Source organism: Heteronotia binoei, chromosome 1 (assembly GCF_032191835.1).
Source record: "Heteronotia binoei isolate CCM8104 ecotype False Entrance Well chromosome 1, APGP_CSIRO_Hbin_v1, whole genome shotgun sequence".
Lineage (NCBI taxonomy): Eukaryota > Metazoa > Chordata > Lepidosauria > Squamata > Gekkonidae > Heteronotia > Heteronotia binoei.
Genome location: NC_083223.1, coordinates 181,146,639 through 181,174,359, shown reverse-complemented (window position 1 = coordinate 181,174,359; position 27,721 = coordinate 181,146,639). Strand labels below are relative to the sequence as shown.

The 27,721-nt window shown below is 40.9% G+C and overlaps 1 protein-coding gene across 1 annotated transcript in view; it reads left to right on the top strand.

Annotated features, from left to right (window-relative positions):
- BTBD9 (BTB domain containing 9) overlaps positions 1–27,721 on the top strand; it is a 376,375-nt gene that overhangs the window by 7,154 nt on the left and 341,500 nt on the right. Inside the window, exons 2-4 of the mRNA XM_060244929.1 lie at positions 6,019–6,230; positions 15,899–16,262; positions 23,448–23,712. Of these exons, the coding sequence (XP_060100912.1) occupies positions 6,046–6,230; positions 15,899–16,262; positions 23,448–23,712 (814 nt within the window). The 5' untranslated portion in view covers positions 6,019–6,045. The remainder of the gene's footprint in view (positions 1–6,018; positions 6,231–15,898; positions 16,263–23,447; positions 23,713–27,721) is intronic.

Genomic DNA, 27,721 nt, shown 5'->3' with positions numbered 1-27,721 from the left:
AGTGTGTGCTGTATTGCTGATGGAAAGCTGCCAGTATTGTACTTCTCATTAAGAATAAACACAGCCTTAATCCTGGATTTACAGTATCTAATCAAGAAAGTAGTGTGTAATACTTCCCGCTTTTCCAAACAGACCAGGTTTCTGGTATACCAAATGAAAAGGAGATTGACTTTGATTTCTTATATCCAAATGGGCTTTTAAAAATTTTAGTTTCATGATGTGTTGCAGTTGTGGTTTTCCAGAAAATAATTTATTGTGATTTTGTGCATATTAAAGAAGTGTAGGAAATATACTGTACTAACAGTTTTCTATTCTAGCCATGACATAAACTGTACTTGTTGGGAAATGAATACATAGCTTCATTTTTCTTGGGTAATTGGCTGGAAGAGCAAGCCATGCAGCAATGGCATGTTTTATTTTTGGCGAAAAGAAATGATTTGTAGGCAGTTGTGGTTAACTACAAATGGCCATTTCAGAATACTATGTGGCAGCAAGTAAGCAAATCCTTTGCTAAACAGGGAAAAATAATTTCTAATAATTTGTTTTTATATATTGCCTTTTTTGTTAACAAATAAACCGTAAGCAACAAGTTGTTGCTGGGTACATTTTTAAATTAATTATTATGGCATTTAGAAAACATACACTGTAAGCAAATGTACTACATATTTGTGTCCTGATTTCTTCTTGAAATCACTTGAGAATTCATAGTTTTGCCACTGACACTAGAAGTTATCTGTAGAGTGTGCCACTGTCTTGGAGGTCAAAGGTAAGATAATGTGAGGCATTCTGTTGACTTGGAAGTACTTTTGGTTTAGCCCTGTGTCACATTCTTTTGTGTGTCCAGACAGTACTAGAGGATGTATGCAAATCTACCTATCATTTTGATTTATTGTTTGTTGTTTTCTGTCCTGAGTGAAGCTGAAAAATTGCCAGACCATTCATGAGTTCACAGGGATCAGCTCTCTTATTCCATGTACTAGGCATGTGCAATGTTGTGCCCATCATAGATCAAAAGACTAAACACAAGAATGGATACATCTGTGTTCAAAAACCTGTTTTGTTAAATTGAGATTTTTGTTACATTCAGAGCAAACTAATTATAGTATGCTTCTCTCATTTAAGAAATACCCTGATTTAAATGGTATCTGAAGTACAAACACAAGGTTTGTGTTTGACATTTCTCAAAATTGAACACTTTGTCATCTGTCAAATACATAGAAGTAAAGGCTACCTTTCTACGCAGAGTGAAAACCATGTTGGAAAGAAATCTGCTGTTTGAGGGCAGGCATTATAAAATATATTTATTGTTATAGGTTTGTTTCAGAGCAGGGTGGTGGGCAAGTAACCACAGGAACAGTGTCTAGCCTCAGACGATGACTTTCTGTGTCCCTCCTGGGTAATCTACGGAGTCCACTGGAATAATCATATATTCCTGTGTTATGCCTTCTAGCCACTTAAGTTCTGCAATTTTCTCATTACTCAAATTATTAAAATTCACAGTTTTACCTGTCAACAAAATGCCATAATTTCCTGTTCCATGAAGAATAACTATTCTGTCCAGTAACTACAAGCTGAATACCTTAATGATGGTGGAAAGTTCCATCAAGTCACAGTCGACTTACAGTGACACTGTACAATTTTAGATCAACAAAGGTGGTTTTCAGTTGCTGCCTCTGCATAGTGCCCTACTGCTATATTAAAATGCATGCAAGTTGTGAAATGAGAGAAGAATGTGATATTTTAGATGAGTCATGTACATACTTAGAGCCCTTTATTAATTCTTCATTACCCCTGTAATATCTGCGATGAGCTTGCCTTTGTATATATACCCTATTTTTCAAGGGTTTAAGTGGGATGTTAAAACAGTCTGTGTAGCAACCTGATCCAGTCAGCTCCTGTGGTCTTGGCAGAGCCCCAGGGCTGCTCAGCTTGGACTTGGGCCTCTTTGACAATGATGACAGGTGGGTTACAACAATACAGAACCACAATATAACAATATAATACAAATAGAATAGGTTACAATAAAACAGTCAATAAATTATTAACATTCAGATATAAAATCATTTCATTTGTGGCATTAACCATTGCTATTTTTGAAGTTGCTCCATATATGTGCATCCAGATGGTAAGCTACTGTTGCTGGACATGGGTGCAGGCCCATAGCTACAGGGTGCTGTGGGAATCCTGCCATCTGACTTCCTGGCAGGGGCCTCCAATTGAGGGTCTCCAACCTGCCCCCTCACTCCCCTGTGATTCAAACCTGGGTAGCTGGGTGTCATCAGTGTACAGGGGACAACCTATCCCAGAGCTCTGCACCAGCTGGAGGAGGGGGTGCATATATATTAAACAACATGAGTGAGAGGATTGCCCCTTGTGGGATGCTGCACACCAGAGAGTAACATGGTGAAACCCTCTCCCCTAGTGCCACCCTCTGTCCCAGACTGGAGAAATGAAACAAGTCACTTTAAGGCTGTCCCACCTATCCCCACGTTGGCAAGGCAGTCGGTCATAAGATCATGATCAACTGTATCAAATGCTGCAGTCAAATACAGTAGTAACAGCAGCACTGATCCTTCTCAATCCAGATTTCTGTGGAGATCATCTGTGAAAGTGACCAGAGCTGTCTCCATCCCATAGCCTGTGTGGAAACAGGACTGGAATAGATCCAGCATAGAGGAGTCATTCAAGAAAACCTGGAGTTATTCTGCTGCCACTCTCTGTTACCTTACCCAGAAATGGGAGGTAGGTGGCTGGATCTGTAAGATCCAGAGATGGTTTCTTTAAGAGTGGCTTCACCACTGCCTCCTCTAAAGCCCCTGAACGCAGAGATAATTTGATAATATTCCATCCCTGCTGGCTTTCACCATTTGGGACAGACAAGGATCAAGGAGACAAATGGTGGGCTTCCCAGCACACAGGACCCTGTTGACTTCAAGAGAATCAACTGAAGTGGTCCATTACTGGGCCTGAAGAAGGCCAAGGGGCCTCCAGTTCTCGTACTGAATCAATATTAGCTGGCAGGTCATGATGGACAAGATTTTGCCCACAAAATAGTTCTCAGAAGCCTCGCAGCTGATTGCCAATTTGCTGTCTATTTGAGTTCCCTGTGTAAAAAAAGTAAGTGATCAAATTATTCTAAATAATTGTGCTGATCAAGAGCTAGCAGACACAATGGAGGATGCATAGAATTTTTTCTTTGCAGCCGTTGCTGCCATCTCAAAGGATCTCATAAATGTCCTATAAGATGCTATTGCAGCTTCATCTTGAGACCCACCACCACATGCGTTGTAGTCGTCTCAGCTCCCATTTCATCCTTTGTAGCTAGGGGCTACCACTCTAATCATCTAATGATGATACCACTTCTATGACAGAAAGTGAAGAGAACCTAAACCTCTTGTTGAGGGTGAAAGAGGAGAGCACAAAAGTAGGCTTGAAACTCAACATCAAAAAAACTTAAGATCATGGCATCCGGCTGCATCACACCTTGGCAAATAGAAGGGAAAGACATGGAAGTAGTGACAGACTTCACATTTCTGGGATCCAAGATCACTGCAGATAGTGACTGTAGCCATGAAATTAAAAGATGTTTGCTCTTTGGGAGGACAGCTATGGCGAACCTGGGCAGTATAATAAAAAGAGACATCGCCCTGCCAACAAAAATATATATAGTCAAAGTGATGGTATTCCCAGTAGTAATATATGGCTGTGAGACCTGGACCATAAGGAAGGCTGAGCACAGAAGAATAGATGCTTTTGAGATGTGGTCTGGAGAAGAATCTTGAGAGTCCCTTGGACGGCAAGAAGATCCAATCAGTCAGTCCTAAAGGAAATCAACCCAGACCGTTCCCTGGAAGGTCCGATGTTGAAGTTGAAGCTGAAGCTTGAATACTTTGGCCACCAAATGAGAAGGGAGCACTCCCTGGAGAAGATCCTGATGCTGGGAAAGATAGAAGGCAAAAGAAGAAGGAGATGGCAAAAGATGAGATGGCTGGACAGTGTTACTGATGTAACAAACACAAATTTGAGCAGACTTCGGAGGTTGGTGGAAGACAGGAGGGCCTGCCGTGACTTTGTCCATGGGGTCGCAAAGAGTTGGACTTGACTGTGCGACTGAACAACAACAAACAAAAGCTAGGGGCTAGCCTGGCATGGGTTCAGAGAGGGCGTCCAGGAGCGATTTTGTTGATGGCTTCAGAAAGACAGCTCTGTCAGTCTTCTACAAGCACATCTAACAAGTTGCCAAGGTGCATTGGATCTTGCAGAGCATTCTGGAAACCAATTTGATCCTTCAGTTGAAAGGAGGGTTAAAGTTAAAGGGTTAGTTCATTCCTGTACTTTGTTGATGTGACACAGCTTGGAGTCAGTGATTTCTCCCAGCTGCAGACAGGGCAGCTCAACAGACATCTAAGAAAATTTTTTAAAAGATACTTGTATCTCATCTTATTCCTTCAAGTAGCTTTATGCAGAGTTTGTGTGGCTGCCCTGTTTTATTAGCAACACAATCTTGTGAGGTAGATTAGACAAAGTGACTTTCACAAGTGAAGAGTTGAACCCTGAGTCTGTGTCTGGCTTTCTGTCCACTTTACCACATTGTGGCTCTTGTATTGAGAATTTCTGCTTCAGAGGCTGTTTTTAAAAAAGAGTCAATGTTTGATGGGTTTTAGTAAGTCTTGAAACTCTAAAACATCCAAGGAGCTTAACTGTTGGTTTAAAAATATATTCGTTTTTGCGTTTTGTGTCACTTGAAAATACATTTCTGATTATGAGATTTCATGTGTGCGGTGTGTGTTTTAAATGGCTGTTTTGCCTGTTTTTCTTACAAGCACAGATGTTTATGGGACCTGAACGTGGGGTTTTATTTGCATGTTCATAAAGTCCATAGATATGTAATTCAAGCCCTGTTTGTATAAGCTTATTTTGTGAGCTAATAAAGCCTATTTAGTTACTTGACTACTGTTCATATGAACAAGTAAAATCGTATCCTTGTTGCCAGAAACACTCATGGGGCCTATTTCTGTAGCTTGATATTTCTTGCCTGAGAACGCGTGGCGTTTCAGGTTAGTCTCAAGTTGCTTTTACCAATCCTCAGTATCGTTTTCAAGTCATCTAAGCAAAGAAGCTCTTTTTATGAAAAATACTTCAACTTGAAAATACAGCAATGATATGTAGACAGAATCAAAGGGTTTTGGACTCAGATAAAAAAAGTTCTCATGTGAAGGTATATATTTTATTTAAATATGCACAGAGCTTTATCCTCCTCAAAGTGTGAATTGAAGTTCAAAAAATACAGTTTCAAATTATGCACCATGTGGGTATTGCAAACGGAGTGAAATGGCTAAAGCATATGTTTTGCAAATGCCACTTTGCCCCTTGGGACATCTTTTAGGCTTTGCAATTAAAGAGCAGAAGGTTTATTTTTTAGTAAAAGCCTCTTCAGTCTGAAGGCACACTGGGCACACAGACTTTCCCAGTAGAGCTTTTCAAGGACTTATTAGTATCTCTGCCATATAAAACATGAATCTTTGAAAAGAGTTCCTATATTAATAATTGAAAATCACTGTGATCTCAATTTTGGAGAGTTAATCAGACTCCTGTGAGAATAAGTCATAAATACTCATATTCTAGCTAATTATAGGTGAAAACTCTTGGTGTGGATTTCAGTATTTAATTTGAGCACTGCTATATGGATCTTAATTGATCTGCTCTGGCTACTGAATCAATTTAACTTGTACAGGGCATTATAATTAGTGAGTTGGCTGGCTATATGGAAACCCTGGTACCTAATGATTTTCTTCTAATTTGTTTTGTAAAGGCTTGTTTATTTGGAGTGCTTAGATTGGCAACATTGTTCTGACATCTGCTTCCATTAAACTGGTGTTCATTATTATTATTTTTTTGCAAAATGGCATCTATACTAGTCATTCATTGATTGAAAATGTGATTTCATTTAGATCTGTTAATTTTTAATAGGCTTAAAAATGTGTACCTCTTTAATGTCCTTATGGTTTGTTCTTGCAGGTGTAAGATATACTTTTCTCCTACAAGATGAGTAATAGTCACCCTCTCCGTCCTTACACAGCAGTTGGGGAAATTGACCATGTTCACATTCTGTCTGATCATGTTGGTGTTCTGATGAATGGCGAGGAGTACAGTGATGTTACCTTCATAGTCGAAAAGAAACGTTTTCCTGCTCACAGAGTGATTCTGGCAGCGAGATGTCAGTATTTCAGGTGAAGTATTTCAGGCTTTCTGTCAGATGTGCTCTGAGTTTTTATGCTAGGAAGGTAAAATAGAAAGGTACTAAGGAGTACACTGATGTCAACACTTTCTGTTAAGTCAGAGTGTTTCCACTTTTTGAGAAGATGCCTGTATCATGCTGTCATATTTTTATTTTCCTTACAGTTATTTCAAATTTTATTTCAGTTATTTCAACCTTAGGTCACACACTCATTAGCATATTAGGCCACACCATCTGGGATAATCAATTGCAAATTGAACTGGGAAGAAAGTAGAATAAAGGGAAATAAAGAAATGGGGGGGGGGGGAATTGCCAAAGTCTTTCTTTGAGTTAGTTAAACAGGAAAACTTGGAAGATATATGGAGAAAGTTCAATCCTGAAGTGCGGGACTATACTTTTTTTTCTGCAAGACATAAGACCTTTTCTAGAATTGACATGCTGTGGGGAACTAGAGACTTAGGCCTTATAACAAAGAAGATAGATATTTTGCCTAAAATCGGTGCCGACCATAACCCAATAATGTGGATTACAAAATTGTCCAAAAGACTGAGAAGATGGAGACTGAATGAAGATTTGCTACAGAACAAAGAAACAGTGACTTTCCTAGGAAAAGAGACTAAGGAATTTTTCCAAATGAATGATAAAGAAGATATTGACTTCCAGACGGTCTGGGATACTTATAAAGCAGTAATGAGAGGGTTGTTGATTACACTGAACAACAAAGATAAAAGGGAAAAAGAAAAACAATTATTGGACATTCAAAATGAAATAAAGAAAAAAGAAGGTGCGTTGAGGAAAAGACCAGGGAAAAAGAAGATTCTAAGGGAAATATCAATATTACAAACTCAACTAAGACATTTACTAAACAAAGAAGTGGAATGGAACTTGAAAAGGCTTCAGCAGAAATCGTTTGAAGGAGCAAATAAGACGGGGAAATACTTGGCGTGGCAGCTGAAAAAAAAGAGAGAAAACAAAACAATTAGTAGAATTGTAATAGATGGAAGAGATGTAGTTACTCAAGAGGGAATAAAAAGAGAATTTTTTAAGTACTATGCCAAGCTGTTTAAAGGTGCTGAAGTAAAGAGAAAAAAGATAGATGAATACTTACAGAAAATAAAAATTGAGCCTTTAACTGAAAATATGAGAAAAATTTTGAATGACCCAATCGAAAAAATAGAAATTGAAGCAGCAATTAATGTGATGAAGAATGATAAAGCTCCCGGGCCAGACGGTTATACAGCTAAATATTTTAAAATTTTCAAAGATGAATTAATACCAAAATTACAGAAGCTGATGAATGTAATAAGAGCTAAAGGGAAGGTACCAAATACATGGAAGGAAGCTGTTATTTCTTTGATACCTAAAGAAGAAAGAGACGTCACAAATGTGAAAAATTATAGACCAATTTCACTTTTGAACAATGATTATAAAATATTTACAAGAATTCTGGCGGAACGACTTAAGCAATATCTGATAAATTTTATAAAGGAGGACCAAGCTGGTTTTCTCCTCAAAAGACAAATAAGAGACAATATTAGAACTGTTGTAAATATTGTAGAATACTATGAAAGACATCCAGAAAAGGAAGTAGCACTATTCTTTGCGGATGCAGAAAAAGCATTTGACAATTTAAATTGGGACTTCATGTTTGCAGTGATGGAAAAAATGGAGCTTGGAGAAAGTTTTATAAGAATGATAAAGGCAATATATTTTGAACAAAGGGCAAGGTTGTGCATCAATGCAGATCTTACAGACGAAATGAAAATTAGTAAAGGTACTAGACAAGGCTGCCCGCTTTCGCCATTGTTGTTCATAATGACTCTTGAAATTTTACTGATGCAGATCCAAGATGAAAAAGATTTAGAAGGACTACAAATAAAAGGGTATACCTATAAATACAGAGCATTTGCGGATGATATAATGTTTATAAATGAAAATCCCTTACAAGCTACACCGTTGTTGCTAACGAGAATACAAGAGTTTGGGGAGTTGGCGGGACTTTACATAAACAAAGAAAAATCAAAAATTTTATGTAAGAATATGCAGAAAAATAGACAACAAGAACTACAAAGACTAACGGGTTGTGAAGTTACCTCTAAGGTAAAATACCTAGGGGTAGAGATAACAATGAAAAATATTGATCTGTTTAGGAACAACTATGAAAAGCTCTGGCGCAAAATAGAAGAAGATATGCTAAAGTGGAACAAGCTCAATTTGTCATTGTTGGGCAGAATAGCTGCAGTAAAAATGAATATCTTACCAAGGATTATGTATTTGTTTCAAACTATCCCCATTGTGAAAGATGCTAAGCAATTTGATAAATGGAGAAGAAAAATCTCGGAATTTGTGTGGGCCGGGAGGAAACCTAGAATTAAAATGAAAGTCCTGATAGATGCAAAAGAGAGAGGTGGGTTTCAATTACCAGATTTGAAACTGTATCATGAAGCAATTTGTTTAGTATGGTTGAAAGAATGGATAACGTTATTAAATAAAAAACTTCTAGTGTTAGAAGGCCATGGGAAAAAATTCGGCTGGCATGCCTACTTGTATTATGGGAAAAAGAAGATGGACGGTCTTTTCTCTCACCATTATATAAGGAGCAACTTACTAAATGTGTGGATAAAGTACAAGAAATATGGCGATGAGAGAAGACCTCTGTGGATAGTGCCGGCTGAAGTGATAAAGTTAACGGCCAAAACAGTTAAGGAAAAACAACTATCATACAACCAACTACTAAAAATACAAAGTGGGAAAATAGAAATGAAAACTGCAGAAGAATTGAATTATAAATATGATTGGTTTCAAATGCAACAAATAAAAAGCTTGATGGAGAATGATATCAAAGCTGAAGGAATAAGGAAAGAGCAAACAGAAATGGAAAGAGTTCTGCTTGGAGATAATGAGAAATTAATTTCAAAAGTGTACAAATTACTTTTACAATGGACTACAGAGGATGAAGTAGTGAAATCTCAAATGATAAAATGGGCAATTAATGTAAATAAAGAAATAAAAATGGAATCTTGGGAACATTTGTGGAAAAACTCTATGAAACTCGCAACATGTCATAGTATTAAAGAGAACTGTTTTAAGATGATGTATAGATGGTACATGACTCCAAAAAAATTAGCAAAGATGAACAATAAGATGCCAGATAGGTGTTGGAAATGTAAAAAGCATGAAGGCTCTTTCTACCATATGTGGTGGACTTGTGAAAGAGCTAAAATGTTTTGGCAGATGATTCAACAAGAGATATCTAAGATCCTAGGATATGAATTTAAAAAAGAAGCAGAGACATTTTTGCTGGGATTACAAATGGAGAATTTTCCAAAAGAAGATAGAACTTTAATATGGTACTTGCTCTCAGCTGCTAGGACATTGTATGCGCAGTTGTGGAAGCAAGAAAAAATACCAGAAAAATGGGACTGGACTTTAAAAGTTATGTCATGGAGTGAAATGGATAAGCTAACAAGAAAATTAAGAGACTGCGATTTAGAACTCTTTAATCGGGAGTGGAAGAAATTCAGAAGATATGTAGAAAAAGAGTGGAAAATAAAAGGACACTGGACAATTTTTGAAGATTAAGACCTTTAAGACAAGAATATAACTTTTGAAGGGTTTTTTTTCTCTTTTTTCTCTTTCTTAATCAATTTTTGTTTTTTCTTGATAGTTAAAGGTACCTTTAATATCTGTTTTCTAAAAAATAACACTGGCGGGGGTCAATAATTGGGGGGTGGGGTGGGAGGAAAGTAAGATGTGGGGTAGAATGATGCTTTCATCTTAAGGCTTTTTTTTTATAAGCTGTAGAAATAGTTCTACTACCATATGTTACTAATAAAATTGTTTATATACAAGAAATGGGGGGGGGGAGAAATGGAAAGAAAGGAATATAAAGGGGAGAAGAAAGGGCTATAAAGAAATGTGGGGAAGAAAGGGAAATAAAGGGATTCCAGCCAGTCCCTGGGGAGGCTGCTGCACAGTGTGGCTGCGACTCACAATCCTCCACTGGCCAGCCGGGCCCCAGGGAGGCCGCCACATGGCTCAACTCAGCCCAGCAATCTCCGAGGGCCAGACCAAGTGGTCTCGAGGGCTGTAAACGGCCCTTGGGACAGACATTCCCCATCCCTACTATAAGATATTATTGTTGCTTTGTCATGGGCATTCCTCCATTGCCTCTGTAGCCGTCTAAGTTGCCATTTCATCAGCCGCAATTCCGGGGTATAGCACAGTGCAAGCTGAGAATGGCAACGAAGAAGGTGCGGGGGAGCGATCTCATCAATGGCTGTGGGGAGTTGATGGTGCCATGTCTCAACTAGTTCATCTAATGAGTCACCAGGGGGCCAAGGATCCCGCAGAGTCATCCTCCCCCCTGCCCGCTAGTCTGTGACTTGTGAAGGACTGAGTACACAGGTGGAGCCATTTGGAAGAGAGCTACTGTCTCTCCATCTCACACCCAGGTCTCAGTCACACAAGCCAGGTCCATAGCCTGCTCATGCAGGAAGTCTCGTAGGACTGTGGTCTTATTGTTAATGGACCTGGCAGTGCACAACACCAAGGACGGAAGCAAGTAATTTCTCTTGGCCCCACTACCTGCTACCATCAGGATGGGACATAGGCTTGAAGGAGAGAGAACATTTCCATATCTCAGTCTCCTTTCCTTCCATTTCTGCCTATTCCCACTGCTATACTTTCCCCTCCCCTGGAACACTGGGATCCCCTGACAGGACATTGATGCTGACTGGTCTTCACCTCAGCCTCAGACTACTCCCACTGTAATAATGTCCTCTTACACTTATCCTGTACTTGCTAATTTAATATTTGTATCTTATATCTACTACTAACCTATCAAACCTAATTTTAATGTTTAAAAACCTGATTGGTCCCTACCACTAATTAAAACTAAAATCAATGTGGATAATCACAACCCCCCATCTGTTCTACCCATCCAGTTATTTATCTATCAGTTAGTAGCTATTACAAGGAACCAAAAAGTTGTTATAATGATTTAGGCTCTAAGTATTAAATCCAAATTCTCCTAACTAAACCAACAGAAATCCCTTAACTAACAATCCAATTAATTAATTAGCATCAATTTCCAATAGTTAATTTAGCAGAAGAATTAATGAGAAACCTGGTAAGTAGCAGTTAATAGGAAGGAGAGACTAGTCAGTGCAATGGTAATACAGTGCAAATATACAGGGTCTATCTAAAGCAGGGTCCTGTAAAACTGTTATCCAGAATCTAAAATGACCTAGCTGTACCACATCCTTTGTTTTTGCCTGTAACCATGGTATTTAGGGAAACCAACTGCTTGTCTCACTTTCTTATATAGTATAATTTATGCTCCTTTTTGGTATGTGTAATTAGTTTAATTTAAATTTCTGATTAAATCCCTAATAAAATTCCAGGCACCGTCCTATTCTGTTATCTATTTCTGGAGAAACAAAATAGGGTTTTATATGGATTGTGATAAGATTACAAGTGTTGTAAGTTGCCGTGAGGTCCTCTGGGTGAGCAGCAACTTAAAAAAATCTAATAAATAGATACAATCTAATCAGTAATAGTTAAAGCCAAGCCGTACTGGTGATGACTCACCTACCCTCCCTTTGACTGAGCCGTGTGTCACAGATGAGGATTGGGCCACTGGGGAAGCTGCCTTTGTGTCTATTGACCTATCCTGCCAAGTCCTCCATTTTCCCTTAATGGCTATTGCTGGACAACCATAGTATTCCAGGCTTGGTTCTATCAGTAAAAAGCAGGGGAGAGGCCCTCTCCAGGCCTTTTTTGGCCTGTGAGGGAGAATTTATTGGGGCCAGTCCTGACTAGGGTTGCCAGCTCCAGGTTGGTGGGAGATTCCTGAAGTTTTTGTGGTGGAGTCTACAGAAACTAGAGTTTGGGGAGGAGAGAGGCCTCAGCTGAATATAATGCCATAGAGTTCACCCTCCAAAGCAGTTATTTTGGGAGGGGGAGAGATTTGTTGCCTGGAGTTCCGTTGTGGTTCCAGGAGATCTTCAGACTCTTATCTTGAGGTTGGCTAACCTAGACCTGATGGGTGACTTGATGCCACCTGACTGGCATGTCTTAATTAGGCCTAGATGCTTGCTACTGTTCAGCAGTAACCCCCCTATGACTACCAGTGTGGCATAGGAGTTAGGGCTTCAGAGCAGGGTCTGCCAGACCCAGATTCTTGCTGTGGAAGCTGACTGGGTGATTTTGGACCAGTTACAGACTTTCAGCCTAACCTACCTCACAGGGTTGTTGTGTAGATCAAAAGGGGGAGAGGATAATGATACAAGCTGCTTTGGTCCTGTGGAGAAAGACCATCCTTTTCCTAGGGAGAGCTTGCAGTGAGGGGGAGGGTATGGAAAGCTGAAGTCAAGAAGGGCAGTTAAAGGTAGGTTGATGGTTGGCTGGGAAGAAGACAGGGTTGCTAACTCTAGGTTGGGGAACACCTGGAGAGGGTGGAGTTTAAGGAGGGGTGGGGATTAGCCTCAGATAAGTACAATGTCATAGACTCCACCCTCCAAACCAGCCATTTCCACCTGGGGACCATTGTTGCCAGTCTTCAAATGACAGCTGGAGATTAGTCAGAATTACAGCTGCTCTCCAGATGGTAGAGATCACTTCCCCTGGAGAAAATGGTGGAATCTGTGTCATTATATCCTGCTGATGTCGCTTCGCTCCTGCTATAATTTAATTTAATTTTTCAATTTATACCCTGCCCTATCCCGCAAGCGGGCTCAGGGTGGCTTACAACATTAAAACAACATTAAAATGAATCACTTCAAAACATCATCACCACAAAAATATCGATCAGATTCGAGAGCAGTAGTCAGTAGAACAAACCACACAACATTGTGTAACCTGGAAACTTCCAACACAGCCTGTGACCTTGATGGTAAGGTGCTGGATACTGGGGGAGCGATGGCTTCATAGGACGCCCGCTGGATCAAGTAAAAGCCTGGTGGAAGAGCTCTGTCTTACAGGCCCTGTGGAACTTGGATAGGTCCCGCAGGGCCCGGATCTCCAGCGGGAGCTCATTCCATCAGGTAGGGGCCTGGACCAAAAAGGCCTTGGCCCTCTTTTAAGCCAGACAGGTGCCCTTAGGCCCAGGATCACAATAAGATGTTGTGTAGCTGACTGCAGTGCCGGGGGGGGGGGGCTCATATGGGGAGAGGAGGTCCCAAAGGTATGCAGGCCCCAGGCTGTAAAGGACCTTAAAGGTAAGGACCAACATCTTGGAATGGATCTGGTACAGATGAATAGCCAGTGCTGTTTGCGCAGCACCAGATGCATCCGTGCATGGATAGGCCTCGATGCCAACAACTGGGCTGCTGTGTTCTGCACCTGCTGGAGTTTCCGGAGCAGGACCAAGGGTAGCCCCATGTAGAGAGAGTTACAATAATCCAATCTGGAGGTGACCGTTGCATGAATCACTGTGGCTAGATCATGGGAGGCAAGGTAGAGGACCAACTGCCAGGACCGCCTCAGATGGAAAAAGGCGGCCCTTGCAGTGGTGGCAACCTGGGCCTCCATAGATTAAGAGGCATCCAGGAGTACCCCCAGGATCTTCACTTCTGTCGATAGGACTAAATGAGTTCCATCGAGGGATGAGAGCCTGATCCCACTTCCTGCCCGCCCCCCCCCCCCAGACACAGGATTTCCGTCTTTTATGGATTTGACTTTAGCCAACCTGCTACAGCTTGTAATGCTTCACCTAGTTCATCAGGGGCAGAGTCCAGGCAGCCATCCATAAGCAGATGGAGCTGGGTGTCATCAGCATATTGGTGATAACCCAGGCCATATCTCTGGACCATCTGGGCGAGGGGGCATATATAGATATTAAATAACATCGGGGGAAGGATCACCCCCTGCAGCACTCCACATTCGAGTGAGTGCCACTGGGACAGTTCCCCCCCAAGAGCCACCCTGACCATGAAGAAAGGAGGCTAGTCACTGTAAAGCTAATCCCCGTATCTACGTCAGCAAAGCAGTGGGCCAACATCTCATGGTCGACTGTATCAAATGCTGCTGACAGATCTAAGAGTATCAGCAGCACTGATCTGCCCTGATCCAGATGCCTCTGGAGATCATTCACTAAGGCAACTTGCACCGTCTCTGTCCCATGGGCAGGGTGAAAGCTGAACTGGAAGGGGTCCAAGATGTTAGTTTCTTCCAAGCAAACCTGGAGCTGCATTGCCACTGGTCCCCACTGGGGAAAGACTGTAGTTTTTCTAGGTAGAAACTGCAGGAAGGGGGGAGGAGATGGAAAGCTGAAGTTAGATCACTTCCCCTACAGAAAATGGGGGAAGCGCATGCTCTGGTATACCATAGCACAACCATATCATGCCAAAAAAGTCAGATCACACCATAAGCACACCAATGCTAAAAGCTGCAAGGCCGAAAACAACAGGAAAAGTCAGAAATAATGCACTGCAGACAATGGGATATTGAGCCTCAGCGTCTGCATGATCATTTTCATGGTATGACACCACAGCAAATTGACTCTATTTCACTAACCTAATGATAGCCATGGGGCTACTGAGTTTGCTGTTAGGAAAAGTAATCTCATATCTTGGAGAAAAATTAGCTTCACCTTTCTCTCCTTCATTATCTGTGAGATGGTGACCATATAGCACCACAGTTTTATTTTATGCAATCATTTTTCAAATCACAGGTGCTTTTCTATAAAAAATTCTGTTTAATGTTGTAACTAGCTATGTAATACATATGACCATCTTGTTATATTCTGCAGTTAGAATGTAAACTAGGCATGGGCACAAACTGAATCTTAAATTATGATTTGTGAGTGATTGGGCTAATCCATGGATTGTTTTGAACCGCTTCTGACCATTGTGCTTTGTTTGTTTCATCTTTGCAGTTTGTTTTCTCAGACAGCCTGGTACTAATTCAATCAATTGCTAGGCAGTGCTGGGGGCGGACTTCCAGGAGCCCTAGAAATACCCATAGCAGTTGTCCATAGCTTGATTGGCAGCTCTGGGAGCCAGTCACGGAGCTCCCATTCTGCAACACAAAGAATTGTCAGAGACAACTGAAGCTGAGTTTTCCTGGGGGCATCTGTTTTGGGGGGCTATAACTCAGACTTTCCAAATCCAATCTTTGCCAAACTTGGAGGATGGATGGAGGAGAGCCTGCTGATGACACCCAATGAGTTTAACTCCTCCTGAACCAAATGAACCAGGTCAGAAATCAAACTAATCATGAAACAAATGAACCCATCCCTAGTTTAGACTCTTCAATCTATTCACAGGGTAAATTACTTAATAAATTGCCCTTAAAATAATACATTGCTGCTGTGACTTTCCTGCATATTTTATTAAGGCATGGTAGAAAAGCATTGCAGCTACTAAATCTTTGGACAACTAGCTATTAGTTAGCTATTTCAATTGTGCTTTGTGTTAGTAGATCAACCATCCTCAAGAACAACCTTTGTCAGATACCTATGTATTATGCATGGATGTTTTAGCAGGTACTCAAATCTAGTGCTAGCAAATTGTTTTTGAAGTGCAGAAATTCCTCTTGCATGTCAACTTCTGGAGCTATGCTAGATGTATTTTGGCTGTTAAGGACTGACATTAAGTTTCTTATTATTAGAATATTCACTTTTGAACATTATTGCTTTTTGTTTCTGCATCTGTACAGAGCACTGCTGTATGGTGGAATGCGTGAATCTCAGCCTGAAGCAGAAATTCCTCTCCAAGACACTACTGCAGAAGCCTTTACAATGTTATTAAAATATATTTACACGGGTCGTGCCACATTAAGAGATGAGAAGGAGGAAGTCCTCTTAGACTTCTTGAGTTTGGCTCATAAATATGGATTCCCAGAATTAGAAGATTCCACCTCTGAATATCTTTGCACTATTCTTAACATTCAGAATGTTTGCATGACCTATGACGTTGCGAGTCTCTACTCACTTCCCAAACTGACCTGTATGTGCTGCATGTTTATGGACAGAAATGCTCAAGAAGTGCTCGCTAGTGAGGGCTTTCTATCACTTTCTAAGGTATGCATCCATTTTAAAACTTTCTCTTGCAAATAAGTCAATGTTGTTGTATTGATGATTGTTAAAATTATGTTGAAAATAAGAAGAAAATGCCTGAAAAAGGCATCTGGCATATTCAGGGGGAAAAGTTGTCCAACTTCCATCTTCTTACTGTTCTTATTTTTCCCTACTTCCTTTTTAAAAAAATTTCAGCTATCATAACTTTTTGGAATTAAATATTTATGCAAAATAAGTACATTAGTTCTTGTTATAGGTTTGCCCAATTCTTGGTATAGAACTTTATTGCATTTCTTTCTGTGATATTTCCTCTTGGTTGCTCTGGATACTGAAGGAGGCCTATTTAAAACAGCTTTCAGAAAGGTACCCATAATATTAATGCCTCCCTGTTTATCTTGTCCTTTGTTTGCTCCCATGTTGTCATTAACCTTGGAAATTATTAGTGGTGGGCATGCTGTTGGTTAGGCTCAAATGTAAAAGTAATGAAAAAGATTTTGATTTCTTAGAAAATGTAACTGCAGATGAAAGTTTCTATAGAATGGGTATAAAAATGGAAGTGTAGATAGAACGATTTATTAAAATCCTATCTCAAGTATTGCTTTAAATGTACAACAAAATCTTGACCTTTTCAGCAGTTTCACACCAAGGATACAGTATTTATAAATAGGAGACAGTTATTTTACAATAGCCAACCTTTTTAAAACTAAAAATCAGATAATTGGGCAGCTTTCTGATAAAACAGTTTTGACTTTCACTTTCAGTTGCCACAATATCCATATAGAATTTGCTGACAATAGCTTGAAGATGAGAAGAACAAAACTTTCTATTGTTAGGGAAAAGGCTTCAGGTTTTTCTTTCTTTATTTAAATAAGGTTGTTGTTATTGTTCCACCTTCCTTGCTGAGACTCAAAGTGGATTATATAGTGTAAGTCAAGTATATTCAATAGGATGGGGTATCCATTGAATAGTGCGATAGAGTTGGGCTACAGAAATCTGAAAAACAAACAAATTTTATCCTGTCGTCTTCCCCATTATTGTACGCGAAGGTTTTTTTTTTGTCTGAGGTTTCTTAATGGATATGTTTGTCACTTTATTAAATGAAGAAAAAGTCCGTGATCCTCTGTTCATAGAAGTGGTGTGAGATTTTTGGCAAGTCTCTCTTTCCATTGCAGATCCCTGATTCGCCACACACTTTGTTCCTGGAGGTCTGCTCACCTCCAGAAACACAGTTTTGCAGGACAGAAGCCTGCAGTGAGAAGGGGAAGATGGGAAGGTTTCTCTTCATCTAGTACAGCTCTTCTTGTGCTAGGTAGGACCCATCCCAAAATTTCTGGTTGTTAGTTTATTCCCAGAGAAGTGTAGTTCTGGAATTGTACTTCTGTTTTTACTATAACATGATCTTCACAAAAAGCAAAACGAGAAGTCTTATTTATTTAAAACATTTATGAACCACCTTTCTGTTGGAATTTTGAATCAGGACCGGATTTTGATGGGGGGCAAGAGGGGGTGCCTGCCCTGGGTGCCGTCGGGGGCGGGGCACCAAATTGGCCATCCGCCCATGCATTTCTTCTCCCCCGGCCTGTGTGCACAGACTGGGGAGGAGAAAGTAAGGGTGTCACGATGGTATATGCGCCGTCCTTGGAGCTGAGGAGGGCACAAACTCTGCCCCCGCCCCTTTCTCCTCCCACGCTTTGTGTGCACAGACCAGGGGAAGAGAAAGTAAGGGCATCCTGGTGGTGTTTGCGCCGTCCTTGGAGCTGAGGATGGCGCAAATGCTGCCGCAGCCCCTTTTTCCCTTGGAGAGCAGTCTGTGAACACAGAGCGGGGGAGGAGAAAGTGAGGGCATCCCAGTGGCATTTGCGCTGTCCTTGAAGCCGAAGCTGGCGCAAACACCTCTCCCCCCCTTTCTCTTTGGGTCTTCGTGTACAAACCCATGGAGGAGAAAGCCAGGGCATTCCCGTGGTGTTTGCACTGTCCTTGGTGCTGAGGACCATGCAAACACCACTCCCCCCCCTTTCTCCTCCATGAGTCTGTATGCACAGACCCAGGGAGGAGAAAACGAGGGCGTCCCGGTGGTGTTTGCACCGTCTTTGAAGCTAAGGATGGTGCAAACACTGCCCCCCCTCCCTGCGTCTGTGTGCACAGACCCAGGGAGGAGAAATTTACAGCATCCCGGAGGCATTTGTGTTGCCCCCCCCCCCCCGTTTTTCCTTTGGGTCTGTGCACAGACCTGGGAAAGAAAAAAGGGGTGGAAGATTGGGGCTGCTTTGTGGAGGTGCCTTGCCTGGGGTGACAGGCACACCCCCCACCACAACCATTTTTTGAGTGGGGGGGGCGCCATTTTTTAGTTTTGCCCCTGCTCAAAAAATGGGTAGATTCAGCCCTGTTTTGAATATTTATATTGTATGTCTAGGCAATGTCTAAAGTTCAGTCATTATAGTGTTAGATATGTTTACCTGACAATCAGATTAGAGCTGATGGAATGTTAAACAGAAGCTTGAAAAACGACGGTTAAAGAACAGTTGGCAGTTCTGTGTTAAGATCTGGAGTGAACTGACTAACAGCTTGTTAGTGACAGCTTAGAGAATGTAGTCTATAGTGTTATTATTTTCATCCCAATGTCCCTACTCCTTTAGAAATAAAATATATTTTTCAATATTAAAGATCTCTTAACTCTTTTGTGATCCAGTGGTTCATTGAACTATCTAGGAAAGTTTAACTAATTTCCCTCACAAAATTTCCAACACTTTCTTCATTACAGAGCTCAAGGCAGCTGATAAAGCATATAAAAAACCCAAAAATTAAAATACAAATCAAGACTTCTTGTGAACTTAACAAAATAAAGTCATTTTCAGCTGCCTCTTAAAGATCAAAAGTGAGGGGCAAGGACTGGAAATCTTGTTGTGATTCAGAAATGCACATAGTGCAGTAATTATTACAGTCTCTCTTAATGTAAAATCAATTATACAAAAACATGATTAGAGTAACAGAGCTGTTACTACAGAATCAATATGGTAGTGAAAGTTAAAACAGAAACTGAAGGAGACGGATTAATTATTTAAATTATGTAGATCACTAAATAGCTTTTTTGCAGCCTTGTAAGATAGCAAGAGGTTTTACTTGAGCTGCAGTTCGGAACAATAACTGCTGTGGTATCATTTTAGGGGCTGCATTAGACACCCATTCTTAAATTTCATCTCTGCCTGAAACAGTGCATTGATTTAGGAAACTATAACATTTCAGATGTAGTTACATCTGTTTAAAGGCCCACTTTCAGCTGCTACTCTTCAAGGGGCCTATAATCCGACCGTCTTGATCAGTGATAGTTTTGTAGGAAAAATAAGTGGTGGAGCTCATTCAAGGGTTGTTATGCAGCTGCGCCTACTATTCAATGGACAAGGTGGAGAGGAGGAGGGGGAACCGTCGGAAAAGTTCAGGAGCTGTGCTCCTGAGAGCTCCTGCTGAATTCAAGGCTGGGTTTTGATACAAGTATCTGTGGTAAATCTTACCTAATGGAAGGAGGGAAGTTTTAAGGGGAGGGGGGTGGCTTCTTTCCCCCAGAACATTCAGTGAGAGCATTCTGGGCTTTGGTGGGAGGGGAGGCAAGGAGGTTATGTTCTACTACAGAAATAACTTCTGTTATCTGAGATTTACCCCAGGATCCAAACCAAAACATTTAATATCTACATTAATCATTTTGATGGCTTGGTTAAATCTTAGTTGATTTTTGGTTGGCTTTCAGCCTCCAGTTTACATTGTATGTTACATTCTGGGTCTGGAACTATTTTCTTTTTGCTCATCTCTTCAGTAATTGTCCTTCTTTTCTGAGAACCATGTGCTTCTTTTGGATTCTGTTTTGTCTGACCTGCTTACCAAATTCTGAGAGATTGTTATGCTCTTAACATTGATTTTCCACCACAATTGTCTCCTATACTTTTTGTTTTGTAACTTCCCTAGAGGGGCTTAGGACGCTAAATGTTTATTGTGCAAGCCTGGATTTTGCTGATCAAGTTAATTTGCACTTATCTTTTTCTTACATTCTTTCTTCTGCTAAACAGTTCTATTTTTTTTAAATTGATTTCTTCTCATCCTTTTCTCTCTAATATTTCTGATAATAAATTCTTTACTTTATTCTTTTTCCTTTGCATCTCCAGTTTCTCAAGTGTTTGTCTTCATGATAGTCCATTTATCTGTTTCTGTGAGTCTTTGCCTTCTGTGCTTTTTCTTTCTCAGTCCCACTGTTATCCCAAATGCTGTTTGTAGTCCAGAAGGGGCACTGTCTCCTATTTTTAATGGAGGAATTAGCCAGGAGACAGAGAGCTTGCAAGAGGGGAATAAGTAGCGAGATTCTCTGCCTATGTTTTATGGGGATTTTCCCCTTAGAGAACTCTCAGAAATACCCAGTCCATTGTTTAGCCAGTGTTTTATTGAAAAGAGGAAAATGGTATAAAAATTAACACACATACAGTAGATAAATGTACACTGGAAACAAACACAAAAGCTAGCAGAAATATAGGAATGAGAGGGAATATAGAAGGTGTTTTTTTGGGGGGGGGGGAATTATAGTTACTAGACCAGCAGCAACAGAATCTGGCAGAAGAGCAAGACACCCAGCATCCTAGGTGTGCAGTTTGGATCCAGGAAAATACAAACAGAGAGCTCTGGGTGCTATTTTTATAGGAAAAATATGTCCAGAGGCAGTTTGATGTTTCTGCCTCAAAATGGCTTCATCAGGATACACAAGGACCTGGAAAACTGACAGTTTGCATGAGAGTTGAAGTCTGGGGGTAAACTAAGGTGTTAATGTGCTTCTGGTAAGAATAGCTAGAGGTGTCTGAATGGCTGGATAGAGTTCCCAGTAATGGACAAAGTAACATGGGTATCCTGCTGACATTGATTTTTATAGGAAGGCCTTGGAGCAAACTTGGGAGTAAGCTTTTTGTATGCATTTGTCAGCCATTGTTTTTGTGAGAATTTAGGCCTTGATATTTCACAAAGTTGCTGGTCCACTGCCTTGCTGACGCAGGGATTCAGGGGTTGGCCTTAAAGTGGCTCTCCTCTTTTCTCTTGGTCAGGGACAAAGGGTGGCGATCGGGAGACAGACATCCCAGAGACACCCACAACTGCGGTGTGCCTCAGGGGGCGGTGCTCTCCCCGATGTTGTTCAACATCTCTAAGTGTCCCCTTGCCCAGATTGCCCGGAGATATGGGCTGGGCTGCCATCAGTACGCTGATGTCACCCAGCTCTATCTACTGATGGACATCTGATCTACCTGTGCTCCAGAAAATCTGAACCTGGCATTGCAAGCTATGGCAGGGTGGCTTAGGCGGAGTCGATAGAAGCTGAATCCGATGAAGACAGAGCTCCTCTGCCTGAGCTGTGGCGGCCTGGGAGGGGAATCCTCCTACCAGCTTTTGATAGTGCACCACTTAAAACGGTGCCTCCAAGGTCAGAAGTTTGGGGGTGCTGCTGCAGCCTTCACTAACAATGGAGGCCCAAATAGCAGCCACTGCCAAATCTCCTTTTTTCCATCTTAGGCAGGCAAGGCAGCTGGTCCCTTTCCTCAACCAACTGGCAACTGTGATCCATGCTACAGTCACCTCGAGATTGGACTACTGCAATGCCCTCTACATGGGGCTGCCCTTGTCTCAAATCCGGAGACTACAGCTGATGCAGAATGCAGCAGCCAGGCTGCTACTTGGGCTCTCCATGTGGGAGCACATACAGCCGGGGCTGCAGGAGCTGCACTGGCTGCCGATAGTGTACCAGATTTGCTACAAGGTGCTGGTTATTACCTTTAAAGCCCTGTATGGCCGAGGACCTGTCTACCTTAGAGACCGTCTCTCCGCACATGTTCCCCAGAGGGTACTTAGATCTGGGACACAGAATCTATTATTGATCCCCAGGCTGAGGGAGGCAAGATTGAAGACCACCAGAGAGAGAGCCTTCTCAATCGTGGCCCCCTATTGTTGGAACCAACTGCCGGAAGAAGTAAGAGCCTTGTGGGACCTTGCCCAGTTCTGCAAGGCCTGTAAGACAACTCTGTTTCGACTTGCCTTTAACTGAACTTATAGTAGTATATGAGGATATGCAAGAGGGCTGAAGATTCTTGAAATTATTGACACTAGCACCAAAATTATTTTAATTGGTTTTAATGTGTTTATTATTTAATTTGTTCAGTGTTTTAACTGTTAAAGCTTAGAAGTGTAAACATTTTCATTGTTGTGAGCTGCTCTGAGTCTGCTTCAGTGGGAAGGGCAGGATAGAAATCCAATAAATAAGTAAATAAATTTAACTTTAATACAGTGTTTTTAGTTCATAAAGCAGCTAGGTTATGTGTTAGTTTAACTTTTTTTTTTTAAAAAAAACACCTTTCGATTTAAAAGAATAGTTAAAGCATTCACATTTCCCTCCCCCCAGATAAAAATAAATAAAATGTGGAAATTGTAAATTAACACATCTTAACTTCTAAGCCATGTGAGCAGCATAGGCATTGTAGAGTGATGACCTTTGTTTTAACATATGAAGGTGCCTTATACTGAATCAGACCCTTGGTCCATCAAAGTCAGTATTGTCTACTCAGACTGGCAGTGGCTCTCCAGGTTCTCAAGCTGAGGTTTTTCACATCTACTTGCCTGGACCCTTTTTTAGTTGGAGATGCTGGGAATTGAACCTGGAACCTTCTGCTTCCCAAGCAGATGCTCTACCACTGAGCCACCGTCCCTCCCCAAACAACTTTGACTCTGTACAGCTGACCTTTCCCTCTCTGGATAACCAGCTTGATTACCACAGCCGGGGCTGCTTCCTCTGCTTTCAGCCATTTTTCTCTATGATAGATTCAGTAGGGAAGACTTCCTTCACCAACTGTACATGTGGTCCTAGTAATCCCTTCTTTCAGTGCATTTTTTTAAATCAGAAGATTGAAAGGTCAGAAATTTATTAATGTGTAATAGATTTTCCACAGTTTATAATCAAGAATATATATGGATTTTTGACTGAAAACAAGAAAAGTGAAGATAAATTATGGGGTATGCAGAATGTTGATTACAAACTTGTAAAAATTGTTTAGAATTGAACAATTTGTGTAAAGGGTGAAAGTAAGTATATAGCTTGTATATGTGCCTTTTTTAGTACTCACTGGTGAAATATAATGAGACGTAACTTTTTTTAACCTTTTCTTTTTCTAGGCAGCTCTTCTCAGTATTGTACTGCGAGATTCATTTGCAGCTCCCGAAAAGGATATTTTCCAAGCCTTAGTGAACTGGTGTAAACACAACCCCAAGGAAAATCATGCTGAAATAATGCAGGCAGTACGCTTGCCATTGATGAGCTTGACAGAGCTTTTAAATGTTGTAAGGCCTTCTGGATTGCTCTCACCTGATGCGATTTTGGATGCCATTAAAGTTCGATCAGAAAGTCGGGACATGGACCTCAACTATAGGGGCATGTTAAGTAAGTTGCACACATTTCCATCTTGCAGAGGAAGTGCTTTATTTGTCTTCCTATAATTAAAAGCTACCTTGGCTTAACTACCATATTTACTTGAAAATTAAGTGATTTTTTTTTTTTTTTGCCTTTTTGAGCCTTCTAAAAAAAGAGTGCCGTCTTCCACTCAGGTGGAAGATCTGCTGAGTGTGAGAGGTGATTCACTGCACGTGTTGGGAGAGCTTTGGAGAAAGCATGCCGGTTCATTCACAAGCAGAGAGGAGTGTCAGTGAAAGGGACAAAGAGACTTGCAAATGCTGCCTTTCAGGCTGCTCTGAATTTCCAAGGGAGAGAACAGGAATAAGGTGGACTTCCTGGCTAGTTTTAGAAACTGCAGCTCCTCACCTGGTAAATGATAAGAAGTGGTAGGAATAATGGGGGTGGATTTGCTCCTCAACTGACCCGTGTTTCTGGCTCAGAAACACAACATACTAGCTTTTACTTCGTCTTCTGTGCTTCAGGCTGGAGTTGCCTGTTAAGTCTGCTGTTTTATTTTTCCCTTCGGAAGAAAGAAACTTAAAAACTCATTGAATTTACAGCAGTTTAGTCCTATGGCACAGAATGCTAAAGCTGCAGTACTGCAGTCCAAGCTTTGCTCACGACCTGAGTTTGATCCTGGCAGAAGCTGGGTTCAGGTAGCCAGCTCATGGTTGACTCAGCCTTCCATCCTTCTGAGGTTGGTAAAATGAGTATCCAGCTTGCTGGGGATAAAGTGTAAATGACTGGAGAAGGCAATGGCAAATCACCCTGTAAAAAGTCTGCCATGAAAATGTTGTGAAAGTAATGTCACCCCAGAGTCAGAAGCGACTGATGCTTGCTCAGGGGATTACCTTTACTAGCACAGTATTAGCTATATGTGCTCAGTGATGTCATCACTTCTGACATATGGCGGCCTCCAAAATGTCGCATCATTAATAGCGACAGTTGTTATTTATTTGTTTTATTTATGTTGTCTATAGTCTGCCTTTCTCCCTGAGACTCAAGGTGGATTACAATCAAAAGGCTAGAACATCCAATAAACAATGCAATAGGGTGTGGACTGCAGAAACTTTAAATCAACAACTGCAAAATGGGAGAGGGTTACGTAAGGGTAAATAGTAAAAACACACAAAGTGTTGAAACCCAAATTACTATGAACAAATTCAAATATATTCAAATAATCACACCAATTCATGCAAATATAAATCACAATCCACCCAAAATTCAGCAAATAATCGTAGAAGAGAGGACTCTACTATTATTTGCTGAACTTTGCATGAATTGTGATTACTGTTATTTGCTGAATTTTGGATGGATTGTGATTTATATTTGTATGAATTGGTGTGAATATCTGAATATATTTGAATTTGTTCACAGCAACTTGGGTCTTGACACTGTGAAACTTTAAAACAAGCAGAAATCTGATACAGAGTTGAAAGGGTGGAACAAGGCATAAGCATTAAATGTGACATATTAAATGATGGAGAAATTACTCAGCAGGAATATACTTTCAGTAACAGACAAGTACACAGTAGTATAGTCTAAAGTCCCTATCCTTTTACTGAGCATCTTTCTGAACATTTCATTACAGTACAGACCTATTAGCTCTGTAAAAAAAGCCCTCCTGCCTAATTCAGTTTTGCATAGTTTGCAGAAATCCAGGAAGGTGAGAGCCTCCTAACCTCTTCAGGCAGGCCATTCCAGAAGAATGGGAAACAGCAGAGAATGTGTGCATACAGGTAGATGTTGATTTTTGCCTGTGTGCAGGGTGGCACCTGCAGAAGCCCCTGCTCTGATGAGCAAAGCTGCAGCGGTGCAGCATAGGAAGAGGTGCAGTTTTGCAGGTATGAGGGACCAAAGCCACAAATGGCTTAATATGTGATAGCCCATACCTTGAATTGAACCCAGTAACTGATTGGCACAAGCCTGTAGCCAGGAATTGTTTGCTCAGGGGGATAGTTCGCAGTGTGACTTCAGTATACTTGCTTAGCCTTGCTCCTGATAATAGCTGTGCTATAGCTGTCTTTGCTAACTGGAGTCTCCAAAGTGACTTTGAAGGGAGACCTATGTAGAGTGCTTTACAGTACTTTAGTCTTGATGTTACTGTGTGGTGGATCCAGGTGGCCATATCAGCCAAGTTATGTGGTAGACTGAGTGGGAAGAAAGCAGGGCTTTTTTTGTAGCAGGAACTCCTTTGCATATTATGCTACACCCCTCTGATGTAGGTTTAATATGCAAATGAGTTCCTGCTACAAAAAAAAGCTCTGGAAGAAAGTGTTTTTGGCAGCTGCATTAGTGGATCTAGTTCTGTTGCTGCAGGAACATGACCCAGGACTCTTAACCAGGTCAGTGAGGGTCAGCTGAACTCCATTGAAAGTGGGAAGCACAGTATCTTTCAAGATCTTCACCTTTCCAACCAGCATCACTTCTATCTTGTCTGGGTGCTGTTTCAATTTGTTCACTTTCAACCATTTGATCATAGCAGGCAGGCAGCAACCTATACTGAGTCACCAGTGGATGCTGGATTGGAGATATAACAAATAGATTATCTTCCTAGCCTATAGAAAGCATTGTGAAGCAGGTAGGTGGATTCCCTCCCCCTTTAAAACTTTTATTGGAAAATATTTCAAATCAAAGGAAGGGACGGTGGCTCAGTGGTAAGAGCATTTGCTTGGTAAGCAGAAGGTCCCAGGTTCAATCCCCGGCATCTCCAACTAAAAAGGGTCCAAGCAAATAGGTGTGAAAAACCTCAGCTTGAGACCCTGGAGAGCTGCTGCCAGTCTGAGTAGACAATACTGACTTTGATGGACCAAGGGTCTGATTCAGTATAAGGCAGATTCATATATGTTCATATATATATGTTCATACACTTTATAGAACTGCATCATGTACAACATTAAAAATAGATTAAACAAGAATAAATAGGATTTAGCGGCAAATATTTTCCTTAGTCTGGTAAGTAATGACAGGGAACCAAGGTAGGAAAGGAAAGGTCCCCTGTGCAAGCACCAGTCATTTCCGACTCTGGGGTGATGTTGTTTTCACGTTTTCATGGCAGACTTTTTACGGGGTGGTTGCCATTGCCTTCCCCAGTCATCTACACTTCCCCCCAGCAATCTGGGTACTCATTTTACCGACTTCGGAAGGATGGAAGGCTGAGTCAACCTCGAGCCGGCTACCTGAAAACCTATCTTTCACTGGGGATCGAACTCAGGTCATGAGCAGAGCTTAGGGCTGCAGTACTGCAGCTTTAACACTTCGCGCCACAGGGAACAAAGGTACAACCACCTTTTTCTCATAAGTTTGAGGAGAAGACTGTTGAGAAGAATAAACCAGTTTTGTTAAAATAAAATCGTCCCATATTTTGTTCTTCCAATTTTGTAGCAATGGAGGATGTTTGTCTTTCCACTTTGAGGGTAGGTGGGTTTAACAGTGCATTCTTAAGGAGAGGTACACTGTCTCGAGGTCATTGATTCAAGAGATTTAGAAGATTGTAAATCTGTTTGGGATTTCCCTGTCAGGTGGTCAATTTATCTGAGCCTTTGCCTAGTAGTTGAACTTGGGGGAGGGGTTATAAAAGCCATTGTATTACCTCTTTAAATTTGAAACAGTGATCAATCAATCACGTTTATTTGGTTGATGGCCAGCACAAATCATGGGATTACAGGTTACAGACAAAAGAAGAAAACTCATACAAAGAGAAGTCAAACATAATAATATTACAAATACGATATCAAATTATAAAATTCGTTAAAATTTAAATTCAGTACATGTAAATAATTAGGAAAAGTTTGTATGAAATTATTCCTTTCCCCCAGAAAGTTGGTTAAATAGCTAATATTCTTTTCCTTATTAATTGTCTAAAAAGACTGTTGAAGTATCTCTGGTATATTGCATCACTTAAGACTACAAAATGTATGAGTATACTATGGGTATAATCCAACAAAAGTTAGCTTAGCTGAGTGCAACTAATACTTGTGGGTAGTACTGCTTTGGG